Source organism: Biomphalaria glabrata, chromosome 18 (assembly GCF_947242115.1).
Source record: "Biomphalaria glabrata chromosome 18, xgBioGlab47.1, whole genome shotgun sequence".
NCBI classification, from domain to species: domain Eukaryota; kingdom Metazoa; phylum Mollusca; class Gastropoda; family Planorbidae; genus Biomphalaria; species Biomphalaria glabrata.
In genome coordinates this window covers 20,962,163-20,974,893 of record NC_074728.1, presented here as the reverse complement: position 1 = coordinate 20,974,893, position 12,731 = coordinate 20,962,163, and the positions used below count along the sequence as shown (strand labels likewise).

The 12,731-nt window shown below is 37.7% G+C and overlaps 1 protein-coding gene across 3 annotated transcripts in view; it reads left to right on the top strand.

The window, feature by feature from the left end:
• Positions 1-12,731, top strand: part of LOC106076202 (uncharacterized) — a 34,198-nt gene that overhangs the window by 11,686 nt on the left and 9,781 nt on the right. For all 3 annotated transcript variants that reach the window (XM_056017583.1, XM_056017584.1, XM_056017585.1), the window contains exons 8-13: positions 238-351; positions 510-682; positions 2,743-2,900; positions 6,073-6,174; positions 9,490-9,667; positions 10,352-10,448. In XM_056017583.1, coding sequence (XP_055873558.1) covers positions 238-351; positions 510-682; positions 2,743-2,900; positions 6,073-6,174; positions 9,490-9,667; positions 10,352-10,448 — 822 coding nt within the window. The remainder of the gene's footprint in view (positions 1-237; positions 352-509; positions 683-2,742; positions 2,901-6,072; positions 6,175-9,489; positions 9,668-10,351; positions 10,449-12,731) is intronic.

The following is a 12,731-nucleotide window of genomic DNA, read 5'->3' as shown; positions in this document are numbered from 1 at the left end:
ACCGCTCTATACCTATACGGTTGTAGCGAGCCGAATATGGCATTAATTTAAAAAACAAAAAAAAAAAAACAAAACAAAAAACCTCATCGTTTGATCTAGAGGTTGATCACAAAAAATAAAACATATCTAGTGAGTCGTGTAGCCAACGACACTGTTAAATTATACCCAGCATGAGATGTTACAGTCTTTTCACAAAAACGTCTGTATTAAGTCTTCAAACATTTGTTTTGTCACCAGGAAGTAGAATCGAGAGCATTCGTCCTATAGGGGTCATTTCCGGTAGCTGCAGCTTCATCTACTTCGAATGTAAATATCTTGATATTTTACTCACTTACCCCGATATGGCTTCAGGTATTATTTAGCGTCACAATTTACAAATTTTTTTTTTCTTAGTACAAAAAAAAATAATGTAAAGTTCCATTTTTCAGACCTTTAGAATGATGAAAAGATTTTTTATTTTGTCCACCGTTTGTTCTACAATACAGTTCACTATCTCTGATGTTCCACAGAAATGCTTCTTCCGGTGAAAATGTTCGGTCAAAACTTTGTCATTGTTTACTCGCATAAAAGGGCGAACAATGACTCCATCATCATAACTACTTCTGAATCGAACACAGCCGCGATATTCTACTCCAAGAATTCTACAAGTAAACTTTCTTTGAAACATAGTCGTATAAACAAAGTAAGCTGGCTTCTCAGAATGACGTCGCTCTTAATTAATACGTTTTATTATACTTCTGATTTTTTTTTGGGTTTTTTTTTTTTAAATTTAATGTAAGGATTTCTCAGTAGAGTAAACGTAGATAAGATAGATTCCTCTTGTTTTTTTTTGACTTGGGTAACACCTTTCTTAGAGTCTTTCTGTATCCGCCTCTTCTTCTTTTTCCTGGTACTGTTCCCTAAAAGAAGATCTCGTAATATGGCCATACAGCTTTAATTGTTTTTTTTTTTTTTTTACAATTGTTGGTAGATTATTGCAGTGTCCACTCTCTGGAAGTGAATATTCACTATTTTCACTTATTAGTTGGTCTGTCTTTAAACACATTTTTGGTCACGAGGAATATACATATAAAACGTTGATAATTACTGTATTTGCAGAAAAACTCTAACCATCGATTTGCTTTGCCCTGTAAATGGATATTCTACAATTTAACATATACTACGAAGCCAGCTTTGTTTTCCTTTTTTTTTTAAGTGAGATAAAAGAATGTTATGGTGAGGGTTGGGGCAGAGCTGGTCTTAGATACTTGGAGGCCCAAAGGGAAGAGGCCACAAGTGAAATTTAAAAAAAGTAAAGTTCCCCTTTCAGACCTTGTGGTCTATAGGGCAGATTATGTAATGGACATCTGTTTCTGTGGCCTACTGTTAACGAGGGTGTCATGTGGCCAGCTCAACGACCAAAAGCCTTTACGAAAACAATTTTCCCCTACTAATTCAGACTCAGAGGCGCCCACAGATCCTGAAATTTAAAAAATACGTCTGCAACAGGATTCGAACCCGGGACCTCTGGTTCGGAAGCCAAGCGCTTTACCACTCATCCACCTCGCCTCCCCAAGTGAAATAGAAAAAAAAACAATAATTTAAGAACATTGAGTTAAAAACCTTCCTTTACCGATATCAAAATCAATAAAAAAAAGTTAAATTCATATAGCGCCTATAGCAAGAACGTGCATGGTGGACTATTCATGATGACAAGACCAGAAATGACATTTCTCCTAAAGGAAGAAACTATGGACCTCTAACATACGTAGTCTTACTAGGAGTATGGTTCTAAACATTGGTGATTAGATATGTCATTAGAAAACTAGGCTAGTAAACATAGCCGTAAAGTTCTGAAATATTTGAGATTAAATCCATGTATCGTATTTTGTTCTCTTTGAGTCCTTTTCGAGCCCCCAGCCCACCAATTGGAGGCCATAGGCGGCTGCCTACTTTAGCCTATTCCTAAGACCGGGTTATATATATATATATATATATATATATATATATATATATATATATATATACTGGCTTGGCTACCTACGAAGGTATATATATATATATATATATATATATATATATATACATATATATATATATATATATATATATATATATGGCCTCCTTCAGTCGCGAAGTGACTATGGGTCATCTCACCATCAGTCGCGAAGTGACTATGGGTCATCTCATGGAAATGAAATGAATGCCTGGGCATTAGCTGTGATCGAAACGATGTCGCCCATACATCAGTTTCCCCCTCTCAACCCAGCTGATGTAAAATAAATTATATATGGCTAACGACCCCCCCTCCAGCCCGACTAGTTTAAGCGCCAGTTACTCGCCTTTGCCCCTTCTCCTGTTAGTGAGAACAGTTCCGCCGGACTCCATATCTGAGCCACACGTGAAGGCCAGGAGTTGGACTGGTTGTCAGGGGCTATTTGAGACGCATGCCATTTGGAAGCATTTTATAGATAGTGGAGTGCTTACATTCATTAGCACTTCCGGCAACCTTGCGGAACACACACACACACACACACACACTCACATATATATTTATACATACATACATCGCCAAAGAAAAAGACAATAAAGTACATGTAAAATTAGTTGTCTTTATTATATACCTCCTGTTTTTTCTCACTTGCAGTGCAAATCGTAATTTCTTTTTTTTTGTTTTTTTTGTTTTGACATTAATTAGCTCTCATTCAATTTGAGGTATTGTAATCAAACTACAAGTTGAGACTCCCTGATCTCTTCTGATAGTTTAGACTCTCGAAGCCTGAATGTTATGTTGTCAGCAACAAGCCTGTCGCCATCTACTATTATGCTACCTCCATATGTAGTGATACCCCATCAGAAGGCGGCCCCTCAATTATGATGATAATGCCGAATGAGCTTTTCTACAATGTCTATGTATGGGTGTAAGTCATTTTAGATAGATATTTTGTTCTTTTGTAACACTTGTTTATAGGGTACTCTATACAGCAGGGGTTCTCAACCTGTCATTTTTAGATATATATTTTTTTCTTTTGTAACACTTGTTTATAGGGTACTCTATACAGCAGGGGTTCTCAACCTGTCATTTTTAGATATATATTTTTTTTCTTTTGTAACACTTGTTTATAGGGTACTCTATAAAGCAGTGGTTCTCAACCTGTCATTTTTAGATATGTATTTTTTCTTTTGTAACACTTGTTTATAGGGTACTCTATACACCTGGGGTTCTCAACCTGTCATTTTTAAATATATATTTTTTTTTCTTTTGTAACACTTTTTATATGGTACTCTATACAGCTGGGGTTCTCAACCTGTCATTTTTAAATATATATTTTTTTTTTCTTTTGTAACACTTGTTTATAGGGTACTCTATACAGCAGGGGTTCTCAACCTGTCATTTTTAAATATATATATTTTTTTTCTTTTGTAACAATTGTTTATAGGGTACTCTATACAGCTGGGGTTCTCAACCTGTCATTTTTAAATATATATATTTTTTTCTTTTGTAACACTTGTTTATAGGGTACTCTATACACCTGGGGTTCTCAACCTGTCATTTTTAGATATATATTTTTTTCTTTTGTAACACTTGTTTATAGGGTACTCTATACAGCAGGGGTTCTCAACCTGTCATTTTTAGATATATATTTTTTTCTTTTGTAACACTTTTTATATGGTACTCTATACAGCTGGGGTTCTCAACCTGTCATTTTTAGATATATTTTTTTTCTTTTGTAACACTTTTTATATGGTACTCTATACAGCTGGGGTTCTCAACCAGTCATTTTTAGAGATATATTTTTTCTTTTGTAACACTTGTTTATACGGTACTCTATACAGCTGGGGTTCTCAACCTGTCATTTTTAGATATATATTTTTTTTCTTTTGTAACACTTGTTTATAGGGTACTATATACAGCAGGGGTTCTCAACCTGTCATTTTTAGATATATTTTTTTTTCTTTTGTAACACTTGTTTATATGGTACTCTATACAGCAGGGGTTCTCAACCTGTCATTTTTAGATATATATTTTTTTCTTTTGTAACACTTGTTTATAGGGTACTCTATACAGCAGGGGTTCTCAACCTGTCATTTTTAGATATATTTTTTTCTTTTGTAACACTTGTTTATAGGGTACTCTATACAGGCTGTTAAAGGTGTCTTCGCTGCAAAATAAGCCCAAATAAGATGTAATGCATATCCCTGTATTTCTAAGATTAAGGGTAGCCCTAAATTTCCCCAAGTCCATTTTTCATAAGATTCGATTATGTGACCCCCTCGGTCCAAAAGCCAAGGGATTCACCACTCAGCCAACAAGATGCCATGTTGTGAATATCTACACTGGCAACGGAGTTAAGAAAGGGCAAGGGCGTCCAGCATTTCCCTGCATTACTAAGCTTTATAAACTTTTTTTGTTTCTTGGGTGTCCGATGCATTATTTCTTTCAGCAAGAAAATCGCAGGTTAAACAAGCAAAATCTACAAAATATTTCTTTTATCAAAGTTTCAAATGAGTTAGGGGATAGCACCAGTCAATGACTGTCATTATTTTAATTACTGAATGTGTGATCTCCCCTTTTAATTAGGCCTAAATCATGAATTTTTTTTTTATTGATTCAAGAATTGTTATCAGCATATAATATACAGTTCCACTTTAAGACCTTGATGTAAAGGTCATCTATTTCTGTGGTCCGCTGTTAACGAGGGTGTCATGTCACGTGACCAGCACAACGTCCAACCGCCCTTATTTTTCCCCAACTAATGTCAGGTACCCATTAGAGCTGGGTGATCTCAGAGGTGCCCCTAAAGATACCGAATTTTTAATAAATTCTAGTCTCACCAGGATTTGAACCCGGGACCCAGTTCAGCCACCACGACTCCAGCATATAATATAATCATTGTTTAAAGTTTCAAACTGGATCCTAGAATAGAAAGTGTGAGGGGGAAAAAAAAGTAAAAGAATCCAATCAAACAGATGCAGTGGAACTATAGAATGATCAAGTCATTTAAGGTAGTAAAACTTGTATGTTTGTAAAGTACTTAATCCAGGGGCGTAGCTAGGAATTTTCCATCGTTCGGAAGCCCGAGAAGGGGGAGGGGGGGCTTGATCTCTCTGGGGCCCCTGCATTTTGCGTAATATTTAGTTCTTAGTGTAAAAAAAACCCAGTCATTTTGCCCCCCCCCCCCCAAGTAGGGATCCGGGAGGATTATTGAATTCTTATGTCAGTACCCCTCACTCTAGATACGCCACTGGCCTAATCCTCAAGTTTAGGAAATCATATTGCCTGTTCTATTCACGCAAAAGTTCTTAGGCTGTTTGACACAGATCTAAATCCAATGTACTAAATCAGTAAAGACCCTTGGGCAGCGAATCATATTAATTAAAAATATAGGTCTAGAGTCTAGATCCATATATTGAACGTGATTAAGTGAGTTTGGGTAAGATTGGCCAGAGGCATAGGTAGTCTCCCTTTTGCCAAAAGGCGTAACCGAATCAGACTCCCAGTGTTAGTCCTAAGTAGTATCCGTTCTTTATTAGCTTTTATAGCTTTTTTATTTTTTATATAGCGCTACTTTCATGCTTATACCATGCTCAGAGCGCTTTGGTCCAATTTCATTTGTGGACCAGTTGGGGGGGGGGGGAGGGGTATCTAGGAGAAGGTTTTGCCGTGCTGCCTTCAGCCGCCCAGTAAACACAATTCTGTCCGAGTCGGGTGTCGAACCATGTTAGCCATGCCAAGTTCAAGCGCACTTAGCCTCTCGACCACGCTTCCTAGCCAAATTCGACAGTCTTGTGTTAGGATGCTTTTGTGGTTACTCATACATTATACTAGCTGTACACACCGGCTACGCCCGTTAATCTGTTCCAACGCTTATATCGTTCATACGGCTGGGACATCCCGTTCTTCTGCCTTTACATTTCAATAAACGTGACACATTTTAACGCTTACATTTTTTTATCGCCCTGTGGCAAGTTGTTTCTCTCTCTCTCATCACACAATATCTGATAGTGCAAGGTCTACCATCTACCATCTTGTAGACCAAAAAATCTTTTCATCATAAAATTGTATTGTCCTTGCTTTGTGCTCTCCCGCAGGGATCCCCCAGAAGAGGAGGCTTTATGTGTCATTAGCCTCGTCATACCAGTAACGACAAGCATCGAGAAAGTCTTTTGGAACGGTGGCTCCATTCCTTATGTGTGAGTGTATATGTGGTTTAGGTTTATACGCTTAGGAGTTCTTTGAAACCCTGGGAAGGTACTGGGCTTTATCCGGGAAGTGGGGTTGTCTACGAAGATCTGATTTATGAATTTGTGAACATGTACTATTAACATTAGATTTTTACCAAATTATTACATTTTTACTACATTTACTATTTTAACTGTGAATAGACCTTGATTTTAATGATTTAACTGTATAGAATTTAGCCCTTGTTATGTAGAGAGAGAGAAGTCCTTAAGGGAATGCAGGCACGACATGGCCTAAATTGTGCCGATGTGCCTAAAATCAAAATCAAATCAAATCAATCTTTGAAACTTAAGGCTATTAAGTTTTAGGTTCTAAGTTCTAAGATCTAGTTTCTAGGATATAGGTTCTAGGTACTGAGATCTAGGTTCTAAGATCTAGGTTCTAAGATCTAAGCTCTATGATCTAGGTTCTATGATAAAGGTACTAGGATCTAGATCTATGTATTATGTTCTAGGATTGAGGTTCTAAAATCTAGGTTTTAAGTTCTTGAATCTAGGTCCTAGGATCTAACTTCTAGGTTCCAAGTTCTTGAAATCTAGGTTCTAGAATCAAGGTTCTAGGATCTAAGTTTAATCTAGGTTCTATGATCTAGGTTCCAAGCTATACGCTCTAGGATCTAGGTTTTATGATCTAATTTCTAGGATCTAGGTTCTATGATCTAGGTTCCAAGCTATACACTCTACGATCTAGGTTCTATGATATACGATCCAACCTAAAGCTCCTGCACTTCATATGTATTTGTAAAAATTTTTTTTTTTTTTAAAACGCTTCTAGAAAAATATAGAAAATTAATTTTAATTACAGGGCTTATTACATGTTAATTAAAACACGATCAATAGAACATTAAAATATACACACATGTAAAAGGCGAAGGAGTCTCGTGATTGTTTTGTGAACGGTCGTTGAATTATAACACTAAACTGCTGGTAGACGACTCAGTCCCTGTAGGAGCATTATATCTTGACTAATTAAGCTTGAAATAACTTCTTTGTAAAGAGTATTATTATATGGCTCCTTTTGTCTCGAAAGGCAATGGATGCGCCCAAATGAGTCACTGGTTTTGGCTTAATCTTGAGACGGGGCAGAATCTGGTGTGGCTAATCAAGCCAATTCTAGAACGGCAGACTTTGCCACAATTCGTACATGTGTATGCCTCTGATTTAGGGCTAGCAGACAGGGCAGCTTTCTTTTTATCCCTCTTGATTAAAGCCGCTTCAATTCTTTTGTTCTCAGCAAGAGTTGTCCCAGCACGCACAGTCTGTCTCCATGCACTCCGGTCTTTGGCTATGTTTTCCCACATACTTTCGCTGATGCCTGAGGCTCTCATGTCTCGCTTGCAGACATCTCTATATGTTAGTCTTGGGCGGCCCAAAGAGTATTATATATATAGCTCTTATTGCGATATATACAAAATTAGCTTATGACAAAAAATAAATGGAGTAGACTTTAGTCTTAATATAACATGGGCTTCTGAACAAAAAACTCTGTTCTACAAAAGACGTCATTTCACTCTGGAAATCTTGAGTCGTCTGACGACAATGGCGGTTATCTTGCATCTTCTTACCTTGAAACACACACACACACACACTACATAACAGTGATTACAAATGCGTAACCTGTGACAGCTGATCTGTGTCTATGTCTAATCTTTGTAATCAGGATTGAAGAAGGAAAGACACTACCGTGGTGTTAAAAAAATGACCACAGACTGAAAAATCCAGCATTCTTCGGGAAGAAAAAAAAATATATATATATATATATATATATGTATGTATATAATTCTCTTCAAGCCTCAAGAGTTTGGACACCAAGTAATGGAAAGATCACTCCTTTATTTTTGCGAGTCGAACGGACTAGAGTTACCCCACGTAATTTTAGAGGCGAAAAAAAAAAGACCGGGGGGGGGGGGGTAAGAACAAGTAGTATTCACCCGTCACTAAATAGCAGGGCCGGACTTAACCATTGTGACCAAGAAGTCATGGAAAGAGAACAAGTAATCTACGCTGTATTCACCCGTCACTAAATAGCAGGGCCGGACTTTGGGGCCCTATGCGAAACGGATTTCGGGGAGCCAAGTTTGGGTAGTGATGAGGTTAATAAGTGAAAATTAATTTTGTATTAGAAAATAAATTCGCCTTTGCATTTTATTCATTCTTTACTACATACAGAATTATTTTCCGAGACTTGCATTTAGCAAAGTCATACAGTATATCATAATAACTCTGTTTCCTACATAGATCACGCTCAATAGCAAGAATTACCAAATGTTTCAATCTATCTACAAGAATTGTTGACCTCAAGTAAACTTCATTAGTTTGAGGCGCGAGAAGCTTCTTTTTACTAGATCTCACAATTAAGAGTATTGCAAACTGCCGGGTTTTTTTTTTATCGCGCGTAGGATTGGCGTTTTCCATATTGAATGACATCCGAAATTGGCAATTTTCGTCTTTATATTTAGGAGATTTGTATGTTTTCTAAAGATTTTAATAATTCCCGGATATTTCCAGGACTTTTTCGTATACTCAGCAATTTAAGGAGATTTCAAGGATCTCCTGGTAAATCGACAGGAGGCCTCGGGAAATCTGTTATAAGTTATACAATGGTTTAATTAATAATTTATACACCTAGAAATAGAAGGGGTCATACGAAAGTGAGGGTCCTATGAAAGTGCGGGGCCTACTGCGGTCACTTAGGTTTCAGTGGCCTAAGGCCGCCTTGCATAATAGCGGCGTATGCTACGCCGCGGGTCGACTAGTACGAAATAAAGTTGTAAAATGTTGGTGAAGTAAAGAAAATGCTTGTAAAATTATGGATTTATGCCCTGTCATAAAAAAAAAGCCCTATACTGTTGGGCCCTGTGTCCAATCATATCCTTGCCTAAATCCTAAAGATATCCAAGATAATGACAATGATTCTTTCATAGACCTGACAACAAAACAGCCTATTTTGAATTACTTTTACAAACAATACGATGTTAAAGCGATACTAGCAAAAGCTCTAGACCAGGGGTTCTCAACCTGTGGATCGCGACCTCCTTGGGGGTCGATTGACGATTTGCCAGGGGTCGCCTAAGACCATCGGAAAATATGGATTGTTATTGTCTATTCTTCTTTTGCTGTGTGGGTGGGGGTCGCCGAGCAAAAAAGGTTGAGAACCGCTGCTCTAGATCCACAAGGTGTATTCTATTTTCTATGATTTCTTTTTTTAGTCAACCTATTACACAAGCCCCTGAGGACATGATATGTATTTTCTATTTACTTTTCCAGAAATAAACAGGTGGAGAAAGGTGTGATCATGTCCAACCACTTCATAGTGACGCTTGAATTGTGGTTCAATAGTACTGAAGCATCTCTGGAGGCCTCCTTTAACTTTGGATGTTACTTCTCTGGATTTAACATAGGATCTTTCTTCCAAGCGGCTGGGTTTCTCTACCAAGACGAAAAAGTAAACTGTTAGGTCACATTCATGTCAGCAGTTCGTCTCATCTGTCGTGGTTTTTTTATTTTTTATTATTTTTTTTTTTTTGCATTTTGTTTTTTTACAGTAACAAATTCATTTTCAGGATAAAAATGTCTGTAAGGTAAAATAACATTTGTAAGGTTTAGCAGATTTGGACTTGGGAAAAGCCGTTATGGTCTTATATAATTAGTCCAATCAATTCAATTTCCGTCTGTCAGTCTGTCTGTTCAACTTAATGGATATAACTGGACATTTTTTTAAATTGATTCATGTTTTTTGTGGGAAGCGTGATCGAGAGGCCAAGTGCGCTTGAGCTTGGCTTGGCTTGGCTACCTAAAGGGGGGCTCGAGGTTCGACACCCGACTCGGGCAGAGTTGTGTTTACTGAACGCCTAAAGGCAGCACGGAAACCAACTCCACCCCCACTGGTCCACAAATGAGATTGGACCCAAAGCGCTCTGAGCATGCTATAAGCATGGAAGTAGCGCTATATAAAGCCTATAATAATAATACAATAATAAGAATTGACAATGAATAATTGTGCAAGGTTTCAGCTTGATACGAGACTGGAAAGTGGGGGGGGGGGAATATTGTGTACAAGTTTTGTGCCATAAGGACTTAGCTGCTATAAGCTTTAAAATAATATATATATATATGTATATACATTCAGAGGTATTCACCATGTGGCTATTTTGTCCATGTTGATGATGACGGGAAAGACAATGATTGTGATAACCTTGTCGACGAGGAGTTACGAAATGGTGTAGGTAAGACAAAGGTAAACATTAGTGGAGTTTCATACGGTAACCTCCCGTAGGAACAATCTCAACTCAGTTGGGAAAAAAATTAATCACAATTGGAAGTCATATAAAAACCACGTTTTGATTAGTTTAATAACATTAACAATAGTTCTAAACTTGGTTTGTGCGATTACTAATATTATTACCAATTGTTTTTATTTAGCGCTATTTCATGCTTTTAGCTTTCTCAAATACGCTTTGTTCCTATCACTGGTCTGGACCAGTTGGGAAAGAATTAGCGTCTATAGGTGTGAATGTTACCGCGATCGCTTTTTAGGTGCATAAAATAGAACTTGTTCACATAGGGTTCAAGCCTTCTGAAGGGGACTAATTCAATTATATTATCATATCTGTCAAGTACGATTTCTATGCCTTGTTTAATACCAAACAAAATATTTTAATTATCGATAGTTATTTAACTGTTTAACATATTCTGTTTGACTGCCCCAGACTTGATGATCGTCCGCCTCGACAGGTCTGGGAAACCCAAAATTTCTCGACCTGTATGATGACGAGTATGCACTACGCCAGACAGCAGGGCTTCTGTCCAGGGCTTTTGCAAGAGAGGATTTAAGCCTCTCAAGCCCTCACTCAAATGGAGTTTGATGATGATGTTGATGATAAGTTCTTTAACTTATTGGCTATTTTTTTTTATTGATTCCTGTTTTGTCAGGTACAAGAAATAACTGTGCAAAATTTCAACATGTTCCGAGGAAATGTGTGAGAGAGGTAGTGTGTGCAGTCCCTCTAGTATACAGACAGACAAAGTGAGTTGATATAAGCTTTGTAATCAATACATATTCGCTATACATCTGACTACATATTAAATATTTTTGTGAAAGAAGTACGGTTCTTTTTAAGAGGAGACCCATATACATTTCATTCTCACAGAACCCCCCAAAAATGTTTTAAAATTCTTTATTGGAATGTTTGTAAAATGTTTTACAAGTGTCGGATGTCCCTTCTGAGTTGAAGATATTTTACTTCCTAGTCCATACCTGCCGTAGGACGATGGGGTATGTGAGCGTGCAGGGTTTGAACCCGAGACCATCGATAAGTCCGAACGACAGTCCAGCGCGCAAACCGCCCGACCAGGAAGCTTGCATTCTCTGACGACTAGACCTTGCGCAAATGCGACTAAATTTCTTAAGCTCAAAGGGAGACAATCAACATCAGGAGAGAGCTTTGACAGTGATGACTTTACCATCGTCTGCCCTATAGACCGCCTGGTCCCTCATAGACTATATATATATTCATGTATAGTTCGTTCATCTTGGTTTGATGTTGACCCCTTTTGCCTCCCGGCGTTTGAATAGTTTTTTGTTTTTTTTTCGTTTTGGGGTGGGGGGTGGGGGGGGGGAATGACAAAGTGACTTACGCTGAAAATTTGATTGAAGAAAGAAAACTATATGGAGAGCTCCCTGATTTGGAAACCACTGCGCAGTTCATCTCATGTATTGGTCTAGTCATATGAACATAACAATGAGAACGATGAAGAAGAAGAAGAAGAAGAAGATTGAAGTAAGGAGGATTCCCAAAAAAAAAAAAAACTTTCACCTCACTCTCTTCCCCTGAAGCCCACCCTTTTCCAAAATTTGGTGAAGACGGTTGGAGACTAGTTTGGTATTTGTAGATTATAACGTCTTGAAGTCAAAAGCTATATATATCTATTTCTCGAGTGTTTAAAACCACAAGCTAACGGATGCTGTACATTTGGATTTCCGTTATTATTGGATCAAAGAATTGCTGGATGTTTTCAACTATATCTACATTTCTCGAACACTAAACGAAAAACAAATAGTTTACTTGTACAGTGAAATGTTTTAAACTTGAGAATTTCCAAACGCTAAATCCACATCAACAGCAACGGACATCAGCATTTAACGTAGTCTGCTCTTTTTTGGTCACGATTTTGAATCAGGCGGTGAAAGTTGTTTCATCAAAATGGTAAGTTTTGGCTTAGCAACAGTGACGCAACTACTAAAACAAGGCTTGGATTTTGGATGTATCAAATGTAAAAACAGATTACTCTTGGTGGCTTTAGAGAGAGGTCGACTTTAGTTTCAGGAGTAGATATTTAACTTAGCGACATTCGGCGGTTCCCTTTATTTGCGACTTAAACTTCTTGTTTAACATCGATCAGCAGCGTCGACTATTTTCTGCATTGTTGGCCTTTCGACTGTGTTGTTTGATTTGGTTATTCGACTTTTACCGCCGCTTAGACGTATCTCACCAGACAGCGCGGAGGCG